This window comes from Pseudochaenichthys georgianus, chromosome 21, assembly GCF_902827115.2.
Source record: "Pseudochaenichthys georgianus chromosome 21, fPseGeo1.2, whole genome shotgun sequence".
In the NCBI taxonomy this organism is placed as follows: domain Eukaryota; kingdom Metazoa; phylum Chordata; class Actinopteri; order Perciformes; family Channichthyidae; genus Pseudochaenichthys; species Pseudochaenichthys georgianus.
The window spans coordinates 38284596-38309819 of NC_047523.1; the positions used below are offsets into that span (position 1 = coordinate 38284596).

The 25224-nt window shown below is 42.1% G+C and overlaps 1 protein-coding gene across 2 annotated transcripts; it reads right to left on the bottom strand.

Annotated features, from left to right (window-relative positions):
* Positions 1-1615: 1615 nt before the first annotated feature.
* On the bottom strand, positions 1616-23880 carry stam2 (signal transducing adaptor molecule (SH3 domain and ITAM motif) 2). 2 transcript variants are annotated; one of them, XM_034110212.2, is made up of 14 exons: positions 23719-23880; positions 21106-21190; positions 20376-20451; positions 19138-19233; positions 17654-17800; positions 14225-14294; positions 12555-12747; positions 11869-11963; positions 10547-10629; positions 10378-10465; positions 10220-10274; positions 9101-9248; positions 4856-5022; positions 1616-3138 (listed from the first exon to the last, which is right to left on the bottom strand). In XM_034110212.2, exons 1-14 carry the CDS (start codon positions 23756-23758, stop codon positions 2940-2942), a joined length of 1542 nt encoding a protein of 513 aa, XP_033966103.1. In that variant the 5' UTR covers positions 23759-23880; the 3' UTR covers positions 1616-2939. The 2 variants fall into 2 exon arrangements, with proteins under 2 accessions (XP_033966103.1, XP_033966102.1); XM_034110211.2 differs by having other exon boundaries at positions 1616-3141.
* Positions 23881-25224: the final 1344 nt, after the last annotated feature.

The window sequence follows — 25224 nt, forward strand, 5'->3', positions numbered from 1 at the left end:
ATATACACCTGAACATCAGCAGGAGGGGACTCTTTAAAGTAGAGACACTACATACTGATATACACCTGAACATCAGCAGGAGAGGACTCTATAAAGTAGAGACACTACATACTGATATACACCTGAACATCATCAGGAGAGGACTCTTTAAAGTAGAGACACTACATACTGATATACACCTGAACATCAGCAGGAGAGGACTCTTTAAAGTAGAGACACTACATACTGATATACACCTGAACATCAGCAGGAGAGGACTCTATAAAGTAGAGACACTACATACTGATATACACCTGAACATCAGCAGGAGAGGACTCTTTAAAGTTGAGACACTACATACTGATATACACCTGAACATAAGCAGGAGAGGACTCTTTAAAGTAGAGACACTACATCCTGATATACACCTGAACATCAGCAGGAGAGGACTCTTTAAAGTAGAGACACTACATACTGATATACACCTGAACATCAGCAGGAGAGTACTCTTTAAAGTAGAGACACTACATACTGATATACACCTGAACATCAGCAGGAGAGGACTCTTTAAAGTAGAGACACTACATACTGATATACACCTGAACATCAGCAGGAGAGGACTCTTTAAAGTAGAGACACTACATACTGATATACACCTGAACATCAGCAGGAGAGGACTCTTTAAAGTAGAGACACTATGAAACAAATATGAAACCTGAGAATGAGCATCCACAGGAGAATGTAAAAAGACCACCCTTCACACAGGTACATTTCTTTTTATTTCAAAGAATATTATACGTTTTGCTCCGTTTAAAAAAGCAGTTTTTAAAATCCTGAACTTTTCTTGGAATCTTTTTAAATATACAGAATTATACATCTGAGACTGAAGTGACTCGCCGAACGTGTGTCCATGTCATCCTTTGATTCCTACAGAGAAACAAGGCATCCAGTGGTAAATAAATGTTTACAAAGCTACGGTGCAATGTCAATGCCACCGTCCAAAAACCAGGTATTTTACAACTAATATACAAAGCCTTCTACCACGAGGCGCGTCGAGCACATATCCACAGTTTAGGCTGGAAATGATAACCATGGAGCGCCTGCGATACACATGACCCAATGAGAGCGGCTCCTTCAGGTTAACCCCAAAAACAAAACATCACCTTTTTTATATTAACTAGAACATTGTCCCATTTACAGTTTGCTGGAAAATCAAAGTAAGCAAGAGTTAGAATAATAATTACACATTCTCCAGCCATGTAAAGTATACATGTAGAAGGTCTCAATATATATATAAATCAAAAGGACAGACCATGACGATTTAGAAATTAGATGGGAAAAGTGAGTATTTGCATAAAATAAAGTCGTGTTTCGGATGACCCCACGTGAAGATGAGGCAGGAAGGTGTTAACGAGAGAATCATAAACATATGCAGCCGTTGTTTACATTAATAAACACACAACCAATTAACTATTTCACCCTAAAATCTGATGATCGATGTGAAAACCATTTTACACACACACACACACACACACACACACACACACACACACACACACACACACACACACACACACACACACACACACACACACACACACACACACACACACACACACACACACACACACACACACACACACACACACACACACACACACACACACACACACACACACACACACACACACACACACACACACACACACTTTTAAATATGTCAAATGCAACCAGATTTCATTGCAAGTCCTTTTTTAACCATTTACACAAATAGAACTGTTAATGTGGAAGTTGAACATATAGTTGGTACAGATCAGCGTTAGTGATGGCTGAAGAGAAGTATGGAGCTCCTGTCTCTTTAACTGATGTACCCTAAAGCAAAACGCTGCACCTCCCTGCAGATTTATTAACGGCTCACCAGTGTGTCCGTCTTTGAAAGGGACACAGCGATGCTCAGAGTGACGGCTGCCTGCCTTCCGACTCAGAAACACAACATTTAGGCCGTGTTCACATTAATGCAGACACATGATGTTCAGGCATCAAATGGGATCCAAAGCACACTAGCTAGGGCACTAGGCTATTGTGCAGGACAGCTCCAAACAACACAGCTGTCCTTTTGCCGTCCTTACATCCATTTTGAGAGCGTTGTTTCGGAGAGTAATGCACACGTCTCTGTCTCACAAGCATCTCACGGGACAGACGGGCTTCAGTTTGAATCCAACAGGCTAGCATGAAGGCTAAGACTCACGTGTCACTAGTTTATCACACACAGAGCTCCTTTTTACTAATGTATATCGTAGCGTGTTTTTAGCTTTATTGGTTGCCTAAAGCATTTTAATTTAAAACAGTATGGAAGCAGAACATATCAAATGATTGAGTTAATTGGGAAAGCAGATAAAGAACCTTTTTTCGTATTTATCTTCATTAGTGTGGACCTTTTCTTCGCTAACCCAAAGCGGACATGTTGTGTGAATTCTTCGAAGCGGGGTCCATTCAAAAATAACAATCTTGGGGAGTAGCGTTGTGTCGAACAATGCTAACTTCTTAGCATTATGCTAATAACATGGTCCTGTTCTGGTGGCAACTCTTCTTCCATGTTGACCTGCGATGCGTTCACTGTCAGCCGGGAAAAAGGAGCATTATAAGAGAGAGGAGAAATCTCCCGACGTCATGTTCAGCCTCATGCACACACACAGTGTCCTGATGAACAGCAGACCTCACACACACCTCAGGTATTTCTGTCTCGAATGGTGTGTTTAGCTCATCAGGCACAAAAATGTCTAAAGGAATGTCCCTAAAGCAGTTATCACACACACTCACACACTCACACACTCACACACTCACACACTCACACACTCACACACTCACACACACACACAAGGCAAGACAAACGAACACACCACTGGAAACAGAAATATCCAAAATGTGTGTTGTGTTCAGGTCTGCGGTGTGTCGGAGTTTTAGAGCAGAGGCTGCTGATAGTACGCCTGCTGCTGCTGCTGCTGCTGCTGCTGCTGCTGCTGGGGAGCCTGGTGGGGGGGGGGCGCCACAGGGTAGGCCCCCGGAGGCATGCTGGAGTTGTGATAGGTCGACATGTCCATGGCCACGCCCCCCTGGTGCGGGTAGGGAACCTGGTTCATGTACTGAGCGTTCATACCGCTGCTGGAAGAAAACACAGACATGACGATGAGAACCAACAGCGAAACACAACGATGACAAATTCGATAAGATAAAACTTTATTGGTCAGATCAAGCCTGAAATGTGACTTGCATCACAGCAGCTCCATGTGTAACTTCAACAGACACATATCAAGACACAATACATGAAAAACAAACAACAAACAATTAACATAGCAGCTCGATCAGTGAGAGAGAACCTGCTCAAAGAGCCTGCAGCGTGCGGTTGATCTGGATGCAGCTCTGAGACGACTGACTGGAGCACCAAGGATGCTTCAGACTGACTTTCATAACTCTACCCGTGGTGTTAAGAAAACAGTGTTTACAATTAGAAGATTGTAAATGTGAAAGATCTAAATTGCCAGCTTTATTGTTAATATTAGAATAGCACTTTTAAGGTGCCATCAAAGCGTTCAGAAAAGACAACATCCATATTAAGAGCCTTTCTGCAGAGCGTCTCCTCCGTCATCCTTTCAGGTCCTGCTTACAGTGATTGTTGTGTGTTAGAGAAATATCACTTGTCCCCCCCCCCAGTGGCGAGCCGTGACTTTCATACCTAGGCCCTCTGACCCCCACCCCCTCCCCCTCCCTCGAAAAAAAAGTTTTACGTCACAGCGTATACTTCAGCAGAATATCAAAACAACGGCCCGGGGTGCAAAACGCATCAATGCCAGCGACGCTCTGCCACACAAAGCAACACCTGTACGTAACCCGATTTGTGTTCTTTGAAATTGAAAAGGATATCGCATTTTGTTTGTTACTTTCGTTGCAGTTGTATGTCTTAAGTGTAATTTAGCCTGGCTTCCAATTTTGTATGGACATGCTTTTATTTTGAAGGTGAGTTTACGCGGTTGACAGGAAGTTGTTGTTGCTATGGAAACAAGAATAGCTTCACAGAGGCCGGAACTGGTCATAAAGTCCGCGATAATAAAGCCCACCCATTTAGAGGAGAGATATGATTGGTCAACTGTACTGTCGTTTGACAAAACTCTCTCGTTGAGTTACTATAGCGACCCTCTGTGAATTCATAGCAGCTCTTCACCTCTTTCATTTAACCCTTCACATTCCAACAGAAACTGAATAGGCAGATTCGAAGGATTTATTTCTTTAGAAATGTTGAAATGTTATTGTTATATTCTATGAAATGTTATTTTAAAAATACTATTAAATCAAGTTATTTTAGTAAAACTAATGAAAAATATAACTAAAAAAACATTTAAAAAAAAATATTGAAAAATATATAATTTTTTTGAATGTTTTTAAATATTATTTTGAAGAATATCTTAGAGGGTCCTGACGGCTCGCCACCGCTTGTCCCGGCTTGAGCTTCAACATCAGGATCCATGTGTCTGTGATCCTCTCCAGAAAGGAAGTAGTCATCACATAAAGAGCATCAAGTAGTTCCTGAACAGTGTCCTTCACATGCTGATATCCAAGAGAGGGAGTCACACAGTCTCAAGATGGAGGAATAGAAAGCAGTGTTCAATGTTTACTTCAGATTAGCTCCACGTCAGAAATGAGCATGCTTGATGTCTCTCTCCATAGAGGCTGAATCATAAGCCTCAAACAGTCCTGATGCTCTTCCAGGTCATCACACATCCTGTCATGTTCACAGCTACAGTTGGGATACCTCTGTTATCATGTTACTCTCAGATTGGAGGAGGACGTTCAGTATTTTCCCAACATTATGTTTTCTTACCTCATGTAGGGAGGCTGAGCAGCTTGGCAGTTGGGGGGGGCGGAGACGTTGGGGGGAAGAGAGTGCAGTTGTCCGGGCTGGTCGCTGGGCAGAGAGTAGGTCTGCAGAGGAGGACCCTGAGGCATCGCGGGGGGCATGTAGGGGCCGCCAGCCGGGCCCATGTAGCCCTGAGCAGATCACAAGACAAGATGGACCTTCAAGTCTCAAGGCTGTCACAGGCTCCTCCAACAGTGCAACACAATACAACAGATAATAGTGCAAGAAATACAAATACAATAGAATAGTGCAAGGTAATTGGAATATGATATATATTAGATAAATAATGTGTAGGCTGCAAACAGATGAACGTTATGGATGTTCTTTGAGCCTCGTAGGGAAATTCAGGTTTCATGGCAGCAGCAGAATAAGAAAGAAACCGAGATAGTACACATGGAATATACACAGGCATAATTAGAATATAACATGTTTTAACAATATGAATAGAGGGGGAACGGAAGTGCTGAGAGAGGTAGTAATATCACAATTATGTTTTGGGGGAAAATATGTAAAAAGAGAGATTCACAAGGGTCTAAGAATCATTTACAAAGTGGGAACAAATGAAACCTGTTTTGGGGAGGTAGTAGGGCTGCTCAATTAATCATATTTTAATCGGTACACGATTATGGCTTGCAACGATTACGAAGACAATGTAATCGAAATAAAATGATTTTTTAAAATTTATTATTATTATTACTTTTTTAACTGGTTTTTCAGTTGAATTATACTTAACGTTCAGGGTAATCAACTGTTAAAAACATACTGTTAAAAAATGTTTTCTCCAATAAATGGATGTTTTCAAAGTCAATGAATAATCGCATTTAATAATCGCAATTAATAATCGCAATTAATAATCGAGATTATGATTTTTGCCATAATCGAGCAGCCCTAGGAGGTAGTATCTCAGTCTGTTGGGACTTAGATTGGGAACCGAATGGCCGCTAGTTCAAGTCCCAATTGGACCTAACATGTCATGCATACTTGCCAACCTTGAGACCTAGTTCTAAGTGCACTGCCTTGCGGCCTATCGCACCATCCTCGATGGAGCATGTGTGGGGTTTGAACCTGTATTTTACAGGAAAGGAGTGAGCAGAGGGTGGAGTTGTCGATTCTTGTTCTGTTTTCTGTGACTATCTTCCTCATCCTCTCAGACTTTTGCGCTACTAAAGAGACGTGCTACCATGGAAACCAAACAATGGTGTAGCTGTATATTAAAGTCCGAGTGGAAACAGTCGTGAGTAAATCTGATTTAGTCAGAAATGGGGAGAAATGTGACCCTGGGAGGAAACCGGGAGAGGGCAGTGAAACCGGGAGGGTTGGCGAGTGTGGTGGTCTGGTAGCTGGGAAATGTCGAGGGGTCCTTGAGCAAGGCACGGATTTGATAAACTCTCACACAAATCCTATAGTGTAATCAATGTCTCATTTATCCAATCATGTGCTCAGTAACTCCCAATCACATTCATAAGTAAGACATTACAAGTAGGTAACGGAAATCTCTTTACTCACACTATTGGAAAAGCGCTAAAGCCCAAATCCTTGTTTTAGGAATTTAAGAGTATGTCAGAGCTTAGTTGTTTTCCATTTCCTCAGTAAGTCACCCGTCTGTCCCAAGATGAGCTAGGGCTGCTCGATTATGGCAAAAATCATAACCTCGGTTATTTGGGTCAATAATTGATATCACGATTATTAAAAATGATTATCCATTTACTTTGAAAACATCAATTTATTGAAAAAGAAAAAGGTGTAGTATGTTTTTAACAGTTGATTACCCTGAACTTTAAGTTTAGTTCAATTGAAAAAAAAAAAAAAAACTTTTTAAATAAATAATAAAAACATTTTTTTTATTTCGATGGTGTTGTTTTCATAATCGTTGCAAGCCAAAATCGTAATTTCGATTAAAATACGATTAATTGAGCAGCCCTAGGATGAGCCTAGCAACACTAATAAAGGAGGAGTCGATTATTGTTTGTATTTGGCCCAAAACATGTCTAGCTACTGCGATATGGCTACAGAATGTAGAACCACCTGGTTGCTGTTAGAGTGCAGACTGCTACAGAAAGTCAGGAAGGGTTGCTGGGTAAAGTACCAGGTTTGTTCTTCTGCAGTTTTATGTACTTGTGTTTACAAAAAATCCATGTCACTGCAGGCGCAATAACAACCTGGTATTTCAGAGTACTCTGCAGAAAAAATAAAGATGAAGGGGAAAAGAACAACGACGACAAAAACTGGAGCAGCACTCCGGTGTGGGCCTGGCCAGCGAAGTGGACAGTGGCATCAATCATTACAGAGAAAACAGCCACCGAGAGAACTCCAGGGAGGAGGAAAGGCTGACTGAATGTCAGGCCATCAACAAGCGTCAAAAGCCAACTGCTTCGCTGGCCAAATATAACACAAGGGTAGGATGTGAGGAATAAAATATGACACGAATAGCAAGATATAATCACCGTGTCTCTGCTCTGAGTGATTTCCTCTACAGTAGTCTTTTGTCTCAAATCATATCAAGAAATCGACAAAGTGAGATGAATAATATGAACAGAACTGGTGGGTGGGCTGAACAGCCAATCAGAGTGATTTATTTGGCCGACTGCCTTTGGCCGACTGCCCGTCGATTCAACATGTTGAATCGCCAAAATTGGCTTGGTGTGTCCGGGCCTCAAGTCTCTCCAGCCTTCAGTCTTGTAAACTGTTTACCAACCTCTGACTGAACCCATCGAGAAATAATGCACGACTTGTTTTGTATCGACTCGATATATATATATATATATATATGACCAGAGCAGAACAAGTTTCAAATCCTTTGATCTGAAGTTACATCACTGTATTAGGTAAGTCAGTCATTTGTAGGGCTTCTCAATTAATCGTATTTTAATCGCAATTACGATTTTGGCTCGATACGATTATGAAAACAACATAATTGAAATAAAACGATTATTATTTTTTTTTTTTATTGTTTTTTCAGTTGGATTCTACTTAACGTTCAGGGTAATCAACTGTTAAAAACATACTGTTCACATTTTTTTTTTCAATAACTGGACATTTTCAAAGTAAATGGATAATCGTTTTTAATAATCGTGATATCAATTATTGACCCAAATGACCCAAGCAATAGAGAGGCGAAGTCCCTCCCCTTCCGGGGGGCTCCATGCGACCTTATTTAGGAAAAAGTATGCATTGAAGTCGATGGAGAGAGAAAGATTATCTGTCGATCCCGTTTGAATTGTGCCACGAATTACACATATGATGTTTGTCAATTTAAAAGATAATTTTTCAAGTCAAAAAAATACAAATGTGAAGTAACACTTGTTTTGGTGTGAACCCGCTCAATGAACTACATTACATTACATTGCATTTAGCTGAGGCTTTTATCCAAAGCGACTTACAATAAGTACATTCGACCAACAAAATACAAACTTGAAGAAAACAGAATCATAAAGTACATCAGGTTTCATGGAGCTAAAACATTTCAAGTGCTGCTCAACTGGCTTTAGGTAAGCCAATCCTTTATTAGTATATAAGTGCTTTGTTAATAGTTCTATCGCTCGAAGTGGAGTCCAAAGAGATGAGTTTTCAGTCTGCGCCAGAAGGTGTAGGGAGGGTACATCTCCCATCTCGCACCACACACCCAGACGGCCGTCACGTTGGAACATCTCACTTCTTTCTCTCAGAACGAGGCGGAAAGTATTAAAAGAGGTGAAAATCACTCCCAGTCTGGGCGTGTTGAGAGCTGAGCACACACACAAGGGGAGTGAGTCGGTTCCTGAGAGCCAGCATGCGGGACCGGGACTCTGGGACTTGTAGTCTTTCTAGTTGCATATTTTCCATAGTTGCGTATTTCAACAGTTTTACGACAAACTGACTTTTTTGACATGAATTCAAACGGGATCGAAAGATACGTTTCTCTCTCCATTGACTTCAATACATACTTTTTCAGAAATACGGTCCCATGGGGTGGAAGTCGAGGGGCGGGACTTCGCCTCTCTATATATTTTTTTGACCTGTGAAAATATGTGTTTGTATTTGATACCTTTTGTTTTAAGTAAAGAGTCAAACAAACTTTCCTCAGGCGTATTTAGTCCGAGACGAGCTCACTGCTACGTGTGAACCGAATGTCTGGATTAGACGGAACTACAGTCGTTTGAGTGCAAAGGTAATAAACGACATGGCTGAGTATCAGAGTATCATTAGGCAGCGTTAATGCACTTCTCTGACCTGCATAGCAACAGCTGGTCCGGGTGGAGCATACTGCGTCTGCATCTTAGAGTAGGCCGAGTAGAACGGAGCCTCGTTCATCAGCTTGTTGTAAAGCTCCAGCGCCTCCAACACCTTCACATTCAGCTCAGAGAACTCTGAGTGTTTCCTGCAACACATTCCAACAGATCAAGATGCAGACGGGCGTCTTTTTAAGTCTCTGCAGCTAAAACAGAACAGTAGTGTTTTACTTTGTTATACACTCACAGCAGGAATATACACATGTCTGAATACACATTATGCAAACACACAAAGCTGCTCAAATGAATGTTAGCTGACCTCGGTCACTTACAGAAGCTAGGCTAATAATCTGTATAGATTTAAGATGATTCACGAAAGGCTATTCCAAGAAGTTTAAAACGATGTGGATGCCTTTTTCTTGCCTAAGCTAAAAGAATGACCTTCCCAGATAACCCCAAACGGATATAAACAAGACTGTTTGTGTTGTTTTGTTGTCCTTGTAGTCGCAATGTGTTCAGGGTGTCTGCAGGAGTCCTGAAGTCAGACCTTTTAAGACCCTTTCCACACATTTTAAGACCTCATCGCCACTTTGAGTTCTAACCGGTTACCTTGGCGACACACTTCACCTCACATTGACTATACACAGTATTGATTGTCCTTCCTCCTTATCTTCCAACCATTTGGACGCAGACTTGCATTTCCCCATAACGATGTTGCTTAGCAACCGGCGTAAACGGACCTTCGCGCTATCAAGCAGTGAGCGTGCGACGTCCTGTTCAGATGACGTCAAACCCAACGGGATGCCATCAATAAACTCCACAGAATCACACCACACACCTACGCCGTCGCCATGACTACATTCAGGCAGACTGTGGAACACAACCTCTCTGGACCATTCATATACTTATTGGAAACAAGCTACAAAATGTAAAAACTTGGAAAATGCCGTTTATTATTTTTTAATAGCCTTAATTTTCGCTAAATTGATTGATCAACTTGTAATACTTGTTAAGACCCCGCGGACCCCCTGGAGTTGTATGTTGTTGTATTATACTGTCTCCCACAGCCACTTTATCATTGCTGCCATATTGTGAATAAAAAGATGTCTGAAAACGCTACCTGTCAATCTCCTGCAGCTTCTCATCGATCATCGGGTTCATCTGCTCACAGGCCCCTGTTCACACATTGACCGTGAGGGAGGGAAAGAGCAGAGTCAGACATGCACTGCAGCTCAGACTGTGCAAAGGACTGGGTTAAAGCAGCGTTATGGGCCGTACCCTCCAGCTGGATCAGATCCTGGGTGTCAGGAGTGGAATCTGCAGGATCTGCGTTCTGCAGCAGAGCCAGCGTGCTGTCCATCTTCCCCTGAGGACACAAAGAGAGGCAGCAGGGTTGGCATTGTGATTGAGAAAGGGATTAGTGTCTGCTCTGAGGAAAATGTAATACCTCGTCGATGAAGACGGGCTCAGGCTCTGCTCTGGTCTCCAGGCTCGTCTCTTCGGGAGTAGAGCACTTCTCAATAAAAGCCACTGTGGAGCAGAAGGTTGGGTTCAAAACGCAGTTCTGAAACTATTGAGAGGCGAAGTCCCTCCCTTTCCGGGGAGCTCCATGGGACCTTATTTCTGAATAAGTATGCATTGAAGTCGATGGAGAGAGAAAGATTATCTTTCGATCCCGTTTGAATTGTGCCACGAGTTACACATATGATGTTTGTCCATTTGAAAGATAATTTTGCAAGTCAAACAAATCTAAATGTGTCGTAAAACTGTGAAGTAACACTTTCTTTGTGTGAAACCGCTCAATGAACTACATCTCCCGTCTCGCACCTCACACCAAGACGGCCGTCACGTTGGAACATCTCACTTCTTTCTTTCAGAACGAGGCGGAAAGTATTAAAAGAGGTGAAAATCACTCCAAGTCTGGGCGCGTTGAGAGCTGTGCACACACAAGGGGAGTGAGTCGGTTCCTGAGAGCCAGCATGCGGGACCGGGACTCTGGGATTTGTAGTCTTTCTAGTTGCGTATTTTTCATAGTCTTATATTTCAACAGTTTTACGACAAATGATTTTTTTGACATGGAAATGATTTTTTAATTGACAAACATCATATGTGTAATTCGTGGCACAATTCAAACGGGATCGAAAGATAATATTTCTCTCTCCATCGACTTCAATACATACTTTTTCAGAAATAAGGTCCCATGGGGCGGAAGTAGAAGGGCGGGACTTCGCCGCTCTATTGGCTTCAGTTTTGATGAAATAACACAAGAGCATAGAGGCTAGTATGCGTTAAAAGATATATCTACAACATCGGTTAGTGTGCAGCTAGAGGGGCTACAATGTTCAATAAAGAGCCTTTTGAACATTAAAGAATGTAAACATGTCACAGAAAAAAGGCACAAAATACAAATATGAACCTGAAAATGAGCAAGTTGTGTCATCTTTCTGTTATTGTGCAGCTGAAGGGACTGCAAGGTTTTAGAAGGGCTCAATTCTGCACATTTTCAGGTTAAAATGTATGTCGTGTCTCTACTGGGACATGTCTCCATGCTCTAATATTCAAAAAGCTCTTTATTTCTCTCATACTGCCTGTGCTGCAGTCACCCTCTGTCTGAAACCAGAGCCCAGTCTGCTCTGATTGGTTAGCTGGCCGGCTCCGTTGTGATTGGTCAACCGCTTAGAGATGTCCCGCCCCTTAGCCTACATATAGCCAGACACCTATATAACACACCACAGGAAAGGGTATGTCCCCTTTAATAAAAAGAGCAACCTGTCTCCGGCTCTGCGTTCAGATTGGTTGTGACGAAGTTGGAAGGAAAGAGACCGACTCCTCTGTGGTTCTCTCCTTTCCACCAGTTTGGATCGCTGTGAATAAAACAAGCAAAACATCAAATGCATGAGCTTCTCAGAGTGAGCCATGCTGACATTCAGAGCAGGACAACAACATGAATTCATCATGTTGTAGTCTGGCTATATAATAATAAGTACTAGGTAATAAATATATTTATTACCTAGCACGAACAGACCTAAATATGGAGTGTGGACTGCTACTTGGAGAGGTCCCAGTTCACCTCCTGCCCTGCCGTGGTGCCCTTGAGCAAGGCACCGGACACCCCCCTTCCCCCCCACTCCCATTGCTCGCCGGGCGCCGTGCACTAGCTGCCCACTGCCCCTAGTACTAGCCTGCTGGTCTCCACACACATTTCACTGTGTGCTCTGCATGTGTGACCATCGAAGAGGGATTCATCCCTCCCATTCTATTCCATACAGTATTTCCAGATGTTTTTCGACACCATATCGACTTTCTGAGAGTCATAAAGGTAGGATGTATAACGTGGGTGATGAATTGGAAGAATATACTGTGTAAATTGTAACATGATACTAGGTATCTCATAATATATAGTAAATATCACTGAGGAAGTGTGCGACATCAATGGCAGAAACACTGCCCGTTACCTGTCGTCCAAAACCAGAATAAGTTCCCCGGTTTTGAAGGTCAGCTCGTTGTCTTCGGCCGCTTCGAAGTCGTACAGCGCTCGCACCTTCCGGGCCTCCTGCCCCCCGTTGGTGTAGGTCGGGGGGTCAGAGGTCAGGGCCATGGGTCGCGTCTCCACCTGCTGCTTCTGCTCCTGCAAGGACAGCTCGATGGCTGGAGAGGTGGAGGGAGGAGAGACAAGTTATTATTTGCCCCTTTTGTTTGTGTGTTTTTCCACCATGTAAAGCAGCCCTGGGTCCTTTGAAAGGCGACTTAATCTATCAGTCTGTTTGACTTCTTAGCACATGAGCAGCTCTCAGAACAGCACACTCGATGGGGATAATCAATAAGGCAGGAAACAAAGCAACCTTTTGATGCATTATAGCAGGGGTGGGGAACCTCCGGCCCCCGGGCCGTATACGGCCCGCGAGACCATTTGGTACGGCCCTCGAGATTTATAAACACAAAAATTAAGAAATCTAGACCGCAAAATAATTAAACAAGTGAGTGCCTGTTTTTCCTGGCCAAGGCCAGGGTCCTTGAACACAACACGAGCCTAACGTGTCATCACGTGGTATATGGCTCGTCTGACAGGGGTGCAGTTCTGACGGAGAGCACCAGAACGTGGCTCGGCACTTCAGATAAGGAGCCGTACACATGCCGCAGTTTCTGCGTGGCTGTGTCTCTAGCTGAAAGCCCAGTGGCGATCTGCTCATCTGTCATACTGATCATACAGTCAATAACTTTGTTGTTATTAGCATCTGGCTAGCTAGCTATGCTAACGAATATAAGAAGCTTTTTCTACAACCAGTGAGGTAAAGGCACATCTTTATATGATCATTATAGTTCTAAACAAATAAGAGAATAAAGTAAACGGGTATAAAATACTATATGACAGTAAAGAAAAGTTGTTATTAATAAACAAGAATACAGTTTGAAAGGGGAGTGATTTGTAAAATATCCATAAAGAAAAAGTAAATCTGTTTACAGTTCTGTTTCATCTGGGTGTTGAGAGATGTATCCATAGATCTCTTGATGTTGCTCTCAAAGTGCACCAGATTGATGCTTTTAACTTCAATATTTAAGAAAAAATCTTCCCAGTGGAGCATGCCCCTACACCCCCCTAGAGGAGGTTAGCTCCCCCCCCCACTTAAATCATGTTCACATGGACAGGAAACTAAATACATTTTGCACACATCTTGTGTCCATATCTTTCTGTGTTGGTGGTCACGCCACACCGTGCTCTTGCATGCATGCGCGAGTCATGGCAAGATATCTGGATTAAGAGGTTGTTTTTCTTTGCACAGAATGAAAGAAAGGAGAAATAAATGGGCTGTGATTTTAGTATTTTTAAGCCGAGGTCAATAACTTGTACGGCCCTCGGAGGATGTTGAAAAAATTGAAATGGCCCTTGAGAGGAAAAAAGTTCCCCACCCCTGTGTTATAGGAACATAAAACCTAGTCGATAAATAATTAAAACTGTTGTACTCATAAAAGATAAGTATGTTTCTGAGCATACTTGTCCAAACTAATAATAACAAGTCGTACAAATTCAGTACTGTAGTTGGAAAATATGCATCTGTGGTAAAAAACGAATCTATTTAGAATAAATGAAGCGCATAAAGGTGTGTGTGTAAATGAGAGACATTACCTTTGGCCAGGTTGTCCTCGTCATCCAAGGCTTTGCCCGCAACAGGTGTGCTGTCCTTTGTGCTGGACCCCTGTGTGCAAGATACAAACATAAGGTCACAGATGTGTGTGTGTGTGTGTGTGTGTGTGTGTGTGTGTGTGTGTGTGTGTGTGTGTGTGTGTGTGTGTGTGTGTGTGTGTGTGTGTGTGTGTGTGTGTGTGTGTGTGTGTGTGTGTGTGTGTGTGTGTGTGTGTGTGTGTGTGTGTGTGTGTGTGTGTGTGTGTGTGTGTGTGTGTGTGTGTGTGTGTGTGCGCGTGTGTGTGTGTGCGTCTGTGTGTGCATCTGTGTGTGTGTGTGCGTCTGTGTGTCTGTGTGTGTGTATGTGTGTGCGTCTGTGCATGCATCTGTGTGTGTGTGTCTATGTGTGTGTGTGCGTGTGCCTGTCTGTCTGTCTGTGTGTGTGTGTGTGTGTGTGTGTGTGTGTGCATGTCTGTGTGTGTGTCTGTGTGTGTGTGTGTGTCTGTCTGTGTGCGTGTCTATGTGTGTGTGTGTGTGTGTGTGTGTGTGTGTGTGTGTGTGTATGTGTGTGTGTGTGTCTGTCTGTCTGTGTGTCTGTGTGTGTCTGTGTGTGTCTGTGTGTGTGTCTGTGTGTGTGTCTGTGTGTGTGCGCGTGTGCGTCTGTCTGTGTGTGTGTGTGTGTGTGTGTGTGTGTCTGTGTGTGTGTGTCTGTGTGTGTGTGTGTATGTGTGTGTGCGTGTGCGTGTGCGTGTGTGTGTGTGTGTGTGTGTGTGTGTGTGTGTGTGTGTCTGTGTGCGTGCGTGTGTGTGTGCGTGTGTGTGTGTGTGTGTGTGTGTGTGTGTGCGTGCGTGTTTACACTAAAGCATTAACCGTCTGGAGTCTAAGGCTATTTTCTCCATTTCCTTAAAGGCTAGAAGTGGCAAACAGATTTCCAGCTACTTTAGTGCCACCTGCAGGTTATGTTTGGCACTACATGTTGTACTACTGTAGCATTTTCATTGATGTATGATAAAGACGGTGTGGAAGTCACCTCGTCTTGTTTGATCAGTTGGGTGTTGAGAAAGGTTATAATGTATATACCCTTCAAGCAGTGGACTCCGGAGAACAGGAACCTACTGGGTGCAGTATTTTATTCCAACTAAAACTGGGACCTTGACTGATAGTGAAGCAAGAATTCAGAAAAAGGCCCCCCACAGAGAGGTAAACGATGAGGGCGGACATCTTTTGTTTGAACAGCTTGATAGTACGAGTCTGAACACAAACAAAACAAATGCTTCCCGTCTACAAATGATATCAAAGTTGAGCACGATCGACGGCTGAAGGTAAATACTGAGAAACGGAGTCACGGCTGGAGTCCCACTACCTGCTGCTGTTAGCTCATCAGCTGACACGGATTAAATGTCAGACCTGCTGCCTCACGAGCCACCTGCTGCCCATTAGAGCTGCTCTACCACAACATTATACACACCATCAACAACAACAACAACAACAACAACAACAACACAACGAAGCACAGCCAGTGGCAACAACGTGAGGACCAGATTAGCCACAGTGATGTTTGTATTTGAATGCTCTTAGCCGTCTGTTTACACTGGTAATAAAAGGGGTGGTTCAGAGTGCCATTGTAACCATAGCGACTGTTTTACATACGGTAAACAACTGCTTCTAACAACAGACAGGAAGTGAAACTATATCAGTTTATAGAGGCCCTATTTTGCTTTTTCAAGTGTTCCCTTTCCTGTAGTGTGTTATGTAGGTTTGAGTGCATGTCAATGGTCTGCAAAGTCTAAAATCCCTGGTGTTCCCTCTAGACCGGGGTTTCTCTGGATCTGGGGCATGGCGACTGCAATCTACCGGTAATTCACCTCCAACAACACCACTTCAAAAAGGATCTGAATGTACCCTTTAAGAGGTATTCAGTTAGCATCTCTCAAAGGTAGGATATAGTTTGAAGGGACTGTATTGCTTTAGGGCAGTGGACCACTTAACCAATAAAAAACACTCGCGGACCACCTAACTCCACAAATATCCAAAAACACATCGTTTTTTACAAATTGCCTGAAAATGGTGGCAACCTGTGTGATGAAGGTGCTTATCTGGGCTATATCATGCAATCGAAAGTGAAACTTAACCTCGCTCCATTGCGGAGATATTCCCGCGAGAGTGCGGAAAACTAAAATAAATACATTTATTTCAAATGTGAAATGTTACCAATATACTCACGGGCCACTAGGGGGCGCTCACGGACCACACTTTGAGAAGCACTGCTTTAGGGGTTTCTAATGTTTTGTCCGCAGCATTTACAAAGATAAGGTGTTTAAAATATACTTTTATCGACCAACACAGACCATAAAACATCTCAAGAAGCAAGTCTGTCAACGAGCAACAGAAGCAGAGCCACCGAGAGAGACTCTGACTACAGATGAGACATTTTGTAGGTCAGCGACAACCGGAGAACAAAGTCCACTTCAACCCTTAACACACATGTTTAAGGTGTTGCATAATACACCCCACATCGAACAGAGAACCCGCTCCGTCGACAGTGACGAGGGCAGTCCTGATCTCAGGACCTAAACTCGCATAACTACCAATTATGGGAAATATGCGAAGAGGAAATTCCACAGTGAGCACAGACAGACAAGCTCCACCCACACAACACACACATTCATGACCCTTCACACAACACACACATTCATGATCGCCTCTGGCTAGACAAGAAGCATCCACACACACTTCTTCTGCTATTGTGGTCAAAGTGAGACGTGAATTAGGAAACCAGCGAAACACGGCGTGGGAAAACTGACATGTGATGACGTTATAAAATGCAGTTTACAACAAAAACTCTTCGGCAAGCAAAACTAAATATAGCCCTTTTTTATTTGTAATGAAATGTGGCAACCACTTTCCTGCTTTCTTAGAGACCAGCCTAGTCCATTCTAAAAGCTCAATAATGAAAGCTTAACATGAATTGTTTATGTTTTTAAAGCCCAATCTGTTGTGCACAAAGGAGGCAAGTTGGGTTATTGAACATCAAGCACGATGAGAGCTAAACGAGGGACCTGATTTCAGGGCGGTTTGGTTCATTTCTGAGGATGTTGGGGGGGAAATGTTGAGATAATTGTAATGTTGATGTGTAGTCAGATGTTTTGTATCAATTAGTTTAGGCTATGGATTAAAAAGGCGAAGGATGCTGAAAGACCAGAGAACACGCATCATTACGTTTTTACCTTTGTGCCCATTGGTTCAATATAACTAATTGTACTAGGTGAAAAAGTGATATACACACACATGTACTTGTCTTTACATTTTGTATTTCTGACATCTGTGCTTGTCTGGTGAAGCCATGTATATATATATATATACATCAGAATGAAGCCAAGACAGCATATGTTAGCGCTGTGGACCATGACATTAACCCTGATGTAAGCACACCTGTCCTGATGGGGAAGGGAAGCTGATGCCCTCCTCCTTCAGAGTCTTGATGGTGGCGCTGATCAGGCTGAGCTGTGGATCCTTCTGGAAGCCTTCAGCCCACTCCACCATCAGAGCCTTCAGCTTCTCACACACCTTAGGGTGGGCCTGCAGAGAACAAACGTAGCATTATTGTTGCTCTATCCTGTGTCTTTGAGCCAGAAGGAGACCATGATCCTTGCCCAAAGACAAACATAGTTATGGATATATCTGTGGCAGTTAGGGATGCCCCGATCGATCGGCCGCCGATCAATATCGGCCGATATTCACTCTCTGCCGATCGATATCGGCCGATACTCACTCTCTGCCGATCAATCGGTGCTCTCTAAAAATGCCGATCAGGAGAGCCGATCACATGACGTAAAATACATGACACTTTTCGCTGTGCTCGGCAAAACAAGCTCGCCAAAATGGCTTCACCGGTCTGGCAGTATTTTATTAAGGTGTGCAACGTGTGTGAAGCAGAAATCCTGCAGCTCCTCCCGCTGTGACGGACCGGTGAGCGGAGCGAAACACACACTAAGAGAGAAAGGGGGAGAGAGAGAGAGAGAGAGAGAGAGAGAGAGAGAGAGGGCTCACTAGAAAGAGCCGGAATTCCCATCACCAATACGTAAAGAGATAGTATCTATAAGGGCTGCACGATATTGGAAAAAACTGACATTGCGGGGTTCCCCCCCCCTGCGATATGAAAACATACAGGAATTGAATAAAATACCGATTTTTTTCCCGCAAATCTTCCTTCCTTGAACGTTAATGATACAATTGGTATTTTTTTAACTATATTTAACCGGATGAAGGATTTTAGTCACGGACGTCTGGATCTTAAGTTATCAGAGCAACAAACTGAGCTAGCTCGGTTAGCAGCGCCGAAGTGCAGTGCCTACTTACTATCGCACGTCCTAAAAAAATAATAATTAAGACACGTCGTCACGTCCTGCGATGTGAATATCGCGCATCAAATCAAGTTTTATTTATATAGCACATTTATAAACGATTTTTGGTCGAGCCAAAGTGCTGTACATATAATAAAATTAGCCTACAGTAGAGACACTTTACAGCAAATACAACAGCACAGATTGTTCAGAATATCAGTATGACAATACGACACCCTCTGTCCTTAGACCCTCTGTCCTTAGACCCTCTGTCCTTAGACCCTCACATCGTACAAGGAAACACTTCCAGAGAAAACCCACAGTTTAAAGGGAAATGCATGCGCATATCGCGGTTATCGCCACGGCGCGATATATCGTGCAGCCCTAGTATCTATAAGGGACGGCTCAATTCAAAATGCAAGTCACGTGACACGCCGTCACGCCCCCCGCTCTCAGGGTGGACGCCTCAGCCCTGGTCTGGAGGAAACACTGGATCGAGTACTTATGTCCTCCTCTGTATATACGGTTTTAACAAAGGGATATTGAGGATTTGTAATCAACAAGTTCACATACCCTGCCGAGCACACTCCGTACTTCGCTGGAGAACTCCCTCGAGCAGATTTCCAGGTGGAAGATTTTGCCGCAGTTAGAAACACAAGCGCCCACCAACTGCAAGGGAAGAACAACATCAGCTGGTACACGTTGTACTATGTAGGGTGAACTGCACATTGTTCCAATTAGGTATTGATAGCAGGTGAGTTTGGTATTGCTCTAAAATGTTTGAATGACAATAGAGCGTTGATAAGGGAATGAGGGAACAAAGGGATCTAATTATAGAGCGGGCCATGTGACAGTATGCTCCTGATGACTCAGACAGCTCACATCACTATCAGTCTCCCCTTATGAAATCTTCCACTTTCCTGTAGGGCTTCAACAACGAGAACATTCGGTCAATGACAGCTCAACTGGAGCTAAATTGTAGGGCTGTACCCGAATATTCGTTCGTTGGCGTGCTATTCGGGTTTCAATTTCGTTATTCGGATATTCGTTTTGTTTTTTTCAAATTGAATTTATTGAAATCTCCAATATCAACGTGAGAGCTTGTGCCTCTTCGGGGGTGCTAACACTTAACCATAAACGTTATCGTTTACTTTCTCCGTCTTTATATGTAGATATTACTTTTCTCCGTTAATCTCCGTCACGTTGTTTCCATAGCAACAACAACTTCCTGTCAACAGCGCTAAGTCTCCTTCAAAATAAAAGCATGTCCATACAAAATAGGAAGCCAAGCCAAATTACACTTAAGACGTATACAACTGCAACGAAAGTAACAAACACAACGCGATATCCTTTTCAATTTCAAAGAACACAAATTGGGTTAAATAACAAATAACTATAAAACAACAGTACTGTAGAATAACTAAATGAAAGCCGTGAATACACCGAAACACACGTGTTGAAGCAGCTGCCCTGTGCGGCCGAATATTCGCTGCTGATTACTACCGATTATCCGGTGCCCGATATATGGTATTCCGGACAGCCCTACTAAATGCCCTGGTAAATAATGCATTTCCCATCCTTAAAAGTGGGAGTATTAGGAGAGTTTACCCCTACTACCCAGTTCTATTAGTTAAAGGTGTAATATGTAGGCTTCCATTGGATTTGGAACTGTGTTTTCACTGTCAAATTGGCAGGTTGAGCAGAAACAAAGGAATGGATGCTTATACTGATGGAAGCTGTAATGTGGATCGTTACAATGGTACACTGCTTGCTGGGAAACAGTGAATGTCCTTTGTTAATGGCGTACTCACGTTGACGGCCTGCATGGCAACATGAGGCACTTTGTGGTTGACTCTCTTCATGATGGATCTCAAGCTGTCCTTCGGTCTGAAACACAAGAAAACCGAGTACAACTCAACAATAATGACTATATATCTCTTTATATTATTTAATAGTTTAACATTTATTTTCTTGCTGTTTTATAGTGTGTATTGTAAATGTATTCTTAGTTAGTCTCATAAGTTAAAGTAGTTTCTATGCTTTTATTTTGAAGGCATGTTTTGGGCACTGGGTGATTAGAGCACCTGGTGTAATTGTATATATTGGAGACAGGTGGAGGTGGGAGCCAGAGCACTGGTAGGCAAACGGTTTTTTATCAGGGTGTTTCAAGCCACACAAGGGAAAGCCATAGGAAAGGCTTAAGGAACGAGATATAGGAAACCTGTTCATCGTATTTTGTTATAGGAATAAAATGCACAACGGAGAACCTTGTCTGGACCTGGATCATTGCCCTGCGTAAGATCCGCTAGCTAGTGCCTCAGCGGCTGTTAAGTTATCTGTTTTTGTTCTATATGATTTTGGCCGCTACAATGACTAAACAACGACATTTTACTGGCCATGTTAGTATCTGGTTTGGACTATTTTGAAGTGTAATGCGTTATCGGAAGGAACCGCACTTAAATAAGGAACCATTTAAACCACAGTGTTGCTCAAATGCTCAAGAGCTCCACATATAATGTAAACAAAATGTTTCCTGCTTACCCATTGGCCGTCGTTCCAATCTTATCACAGATGTCCATAATGATCCCCCAGTCGTCTGTCGTGTTGTTTTCATTGGTTGCCTTTTCTGGAAATATGTCAAAAGGGACAGAGTGCATATGGTCAAGAGAGGAACGTGGCATCATTACTGGCATCACGGCCGTGCCAAACGCAGTGGGCAAGCATTATAGAAATACAAAGCATTGAACTGCCACACATTAGAACTGGTAAATGTTGTCAGCTTAAAGTTAAATACGATGTAGGAGCCAATTAATTGTGGGTATAAAGGTAGGAACCTATGTGTGTTGGTGAGAGTTCCCGCCGGAAGGCCCATACAGTTTGACCACACACGGAGAACACACTCACAAGGAGCACCCACACACGGGATTAAAAACAAAGCAAAAGGTATTGTGTAAACCATAAATATCGTGCGGTGAATGAAACAAAGAAACCAGTAAAAAAGGGAAATAAATGGACTGTTTCGAACTGGAAACGTTGGTTCTGACTTTTATTCGGCAGCAAACAAGGTGTGCGTCAATTACACCCACCAAGCGGATGCTCAGAGGCTTAAAGCGTTGGCTTAGCCTCTACATACAAAATAAGAAGAGTCATACGAGTTGTATTGTGTAGACTTCCACGAGTAAACCAACCCAATCGGCAAGCATTTCCACACCTTTAGTTGTGTAACAAAAGCCAAGCCCATTACATGACATAAGGTTGAAAAGTACATTGGCTTTTTGCCCCTAGAAGTGAATATCTTACAGAAGTGTCATGCTGATAGTGGAAAGGGGATTTTTTCAACTTGTGAGCCACCGCTGCTTTGTAATATGTGAGCAGGAAATTACTTATTTCCAACTAATAGGAGACCCTGTCCTGACTCACATCCTCCTGACTTGATAACAGGCAGAGAGCCAGTTAGATGCAACAGTGTACTTGTGTCAGGACACACAGATAAGAGGGATGACCGAGGACATTTGCATGACGTGTTTCATACCATGGCTTTAGGAACAGACACATGGCGACGAGCTGAAGCCATTTGCTAATTATTGAAAGACAATTTGGATTTGGAATGCAAACTAATTACTGCTTTCATTGTCCCTAGATCATTTTCTTAAAAAGGTCCCGTGTCATGGCCATTTCTACTGATCATAATTCCATTGTTGAGGTCGACTAGAATACATTTATACTGTGCAATGTTCCAAACTCACTGGTTTCTCACAGCATCTCTGTATAGTGTGTGTATTCACTCTCTGTCCTAAACGTCTTGTTGGAGCTCCTGCGAAACCCAGCCCGAAACACACACACACGCAGTCTGGCTGGGAGTTTGTGTGTGTGCCCAGGCTGAGTTCCACGGTGTCTCGCCGGCCCCACACCAGTGAGTCCCGCCGAGTGTGTGTGTGTGAGGAAGTCCGCGGATTGGTCCAAACGTAACGGCTCCGCGGACGTTACGTCACTATACCCGAAATACGTCACTAAACCCAAGAAGTAAACAAATGGAAAAAGAGAAATGTCCAACGAGGCGTTCTGGGGCAGCACAGACAGGACTTCTCTGTGTTAGAGTTGTACTCGCTACAGGGTGTACTTTGAGGGTTTGTGACTCTGCAGACCGCTTACATGCAGACAAAGCTACATAACAACAAGGGGACGGGTGATAACAGGAGAAGCATGACATGGGACCTTTAAAGAATTGCTAGATCAATAAAAATGGGCTTTAACACACATTTCTGTCAACAGGCGAGTGTATTGACCGACCAATAAAGTCCCCCTTACTTATGATATTTCATTAATTGTTTAATTGAAAAGCATACATATCATAACACAACACCTTCAAAGACATTTTGAAGATAATACTTTCACTTAAGTACAATCTTAGGTCGTTTACTCTAAACAGAGTACCATCTGTTAATGTAATGTTACTTACTCTACTGTTACATGGTAAATGTAGACGTGACACATATGTAACCAGAGGTGGAAGAAGTACTCAGATCTGGTCAAGCAAAAGTATTAGCATCAAAATATACTTACGGTACCAAAAAATCTGATTACAGAATAATGTATTTATTATATGCTTTGATTATAATTATGTATGTACTTGAATGCTATCATAGCTTGTAAAGGTGCAGCTAATTTCCATTACAGTGTGTACACAATTTACCTCTGATTTGTAGGGGGTAGAAGTAGAAAGTAGAAACAATTGAAATACTCAAGTAATGTACTAATATCTCAACATTTTTACTTAAGTAGAGTACTTGAGTAAATGTACTTAGTTACTTAACGCACTGTATGTCAACCATACGCCCTGATTTTGGATCATATGATGTTGTAACTGACGTTAGCTAGTCACGGTTACATGAATCACACTGACAAATATCAACAAGTCTCTTTTTAAGGATACACTTAATGGACGTTTTTGACAACTAGTCAGTCCGCTACAACCCTAGGAAGTATTTGAGAATCGTGGGTGCGTTTGATACCAAAAACAAGCGAAAGTCAAATCAACTTGGAGCGAAGTAAAGAAGTTAAGCTAAGCTAACGTTAGCTTCCAGTGTTGTTGGCCCTATCGTTAGCTTTAGCTTTAGCTCGGACACAACACCAAAGGAACAAAGCTTTACTTACCGACTTCCTGGTCAAATGGATTTTGGGCAAACAAAGGCATGTTGACGATTTAAAAAGAGCTAGGAAATTTGACGAAAAATGAATATTTGGTTTGATTTCCAGACAAAACGTAAACAAATATCTCTTCCTTGTCCATTAAACACCAGTTGCTCTTCCGGAAACTTGGCTGTCTTGAATAATGCCTGAGGAATATGTTTTAATTGCTGAGTGTATGCGAACAACTGGGTTTTATTTTTTTTACATCTGTTGATTACGATTAATAATTGTGTATTTAAGTTATTTTAACCACAGCAAGTTAACAAAACAATCCTAAGAAATATCCACATACTGGCACTTTATTAACCACCTATATTTACCTACTTAATGGAGACTAGTGAAACACTGCCATCTAGTGGACAAACGAAAAACATAAATCAAATCAGAGCACCATTTCAGAAAAACACGTACAGTAGGTCTCAGTGGAGAGTTTAATAATTGTATTGATTGTGCACATGACAATGAAGCCTTGGCCAATGGATCAACAAACACACTTTAATTGCCAAACCGTGAGAGATAAAACAACTTCTGTGTTGTTTTTGTTTGTTTAAAATATCCTTAATATTCCACATAATGTAATTATGAGGAGGACTAAAAGTGTGTCATGGCCATTTTTGTATTCCTTCATAACGTATAACATTCATCTGTTTATAGCTAACATATTTATTTATTATTACAATTAGCAGTATTTTGATCAACTGTACAGTATTTAATTTTATATTATGTTATATATTTTCTATTTTAAATGTTATGGTTACTACCGATGCATTTACTTGCACATTATTCACTTACATTGTTATTTATATTCTGTCTTTACTTACTTTATTCTGCCTTTTTTTGTACTTGTCTTTACTTGCACCATTTGTATTGCTTTATGTCTTATACATATATATTTATGTTGGATTGCTGGAGGAGCCGGGGTCTTAAGATTTCATACACTAGAGCTCCTGTGTATATGACAATAAAACCCTTTGAATCTTTGAATGTAGCATGTTTGTGGTCTGGGACGCGCAGTAGGGGGCGCGCCTTTCAAAAAGCATCTCATACTGAGGGACTGACAAAGAGTACAACGTTGGATCAAGAAAATTCATGTTATATCAGTCATATTCAACTCTGTGGGCATTTGAGGGGATATACATCTTCTTGATTTAATTCACACAATAATGAATAGTCTAATCTTAATAAAAAGAAAACATTGACACACGGAAAAGACACATTTTAAGGTGATATTTAAAGCGTCATAATGCAACAAAATAACAAATGAAAAAACTAAAAACCCCAAAATAAATACAAAATAATTTTAAAAAGCGTCATAAAGCGAACGTAAAAAACACTTTAAAAAATGGTCACACCTAAATAAAAAACAAATTTGCACACGGGAAAATAATGGTTTTCAAGCTGATATTCAACTAAGATGTTCGTCTCCCTGCTTCTTTCCACCATGCACTATAAACAAAAAACAACCAGTGT

What these genes read in the sequence shown, in the direction of transcription:
- stam2 (XM_034110211.2), bottom strand. Translation starts at nt 23,758, where the DNA reads ATGCCTTTGTTTGCCCAAAATCCATTTGACCAGGAAGTCG. An exon ending in CGAGGACAACCTGGCCAAAG is followed by an intron (nt 12,748 to 14,224) that starts GTAATGTCTCTC and finishes CCACCTCTCCAG; the next exon opens with CCATCGAGCTGTCCTTGCAG. An exon ending in AGCCCGTCTTCATCGACGAG is followed by an intron (nt 10,466 to 10,546) that starts GTATTACATTTT and finishes TTGTGTCCTCAG; the next exon opens with GGGAAGATGGACAGCACGCT.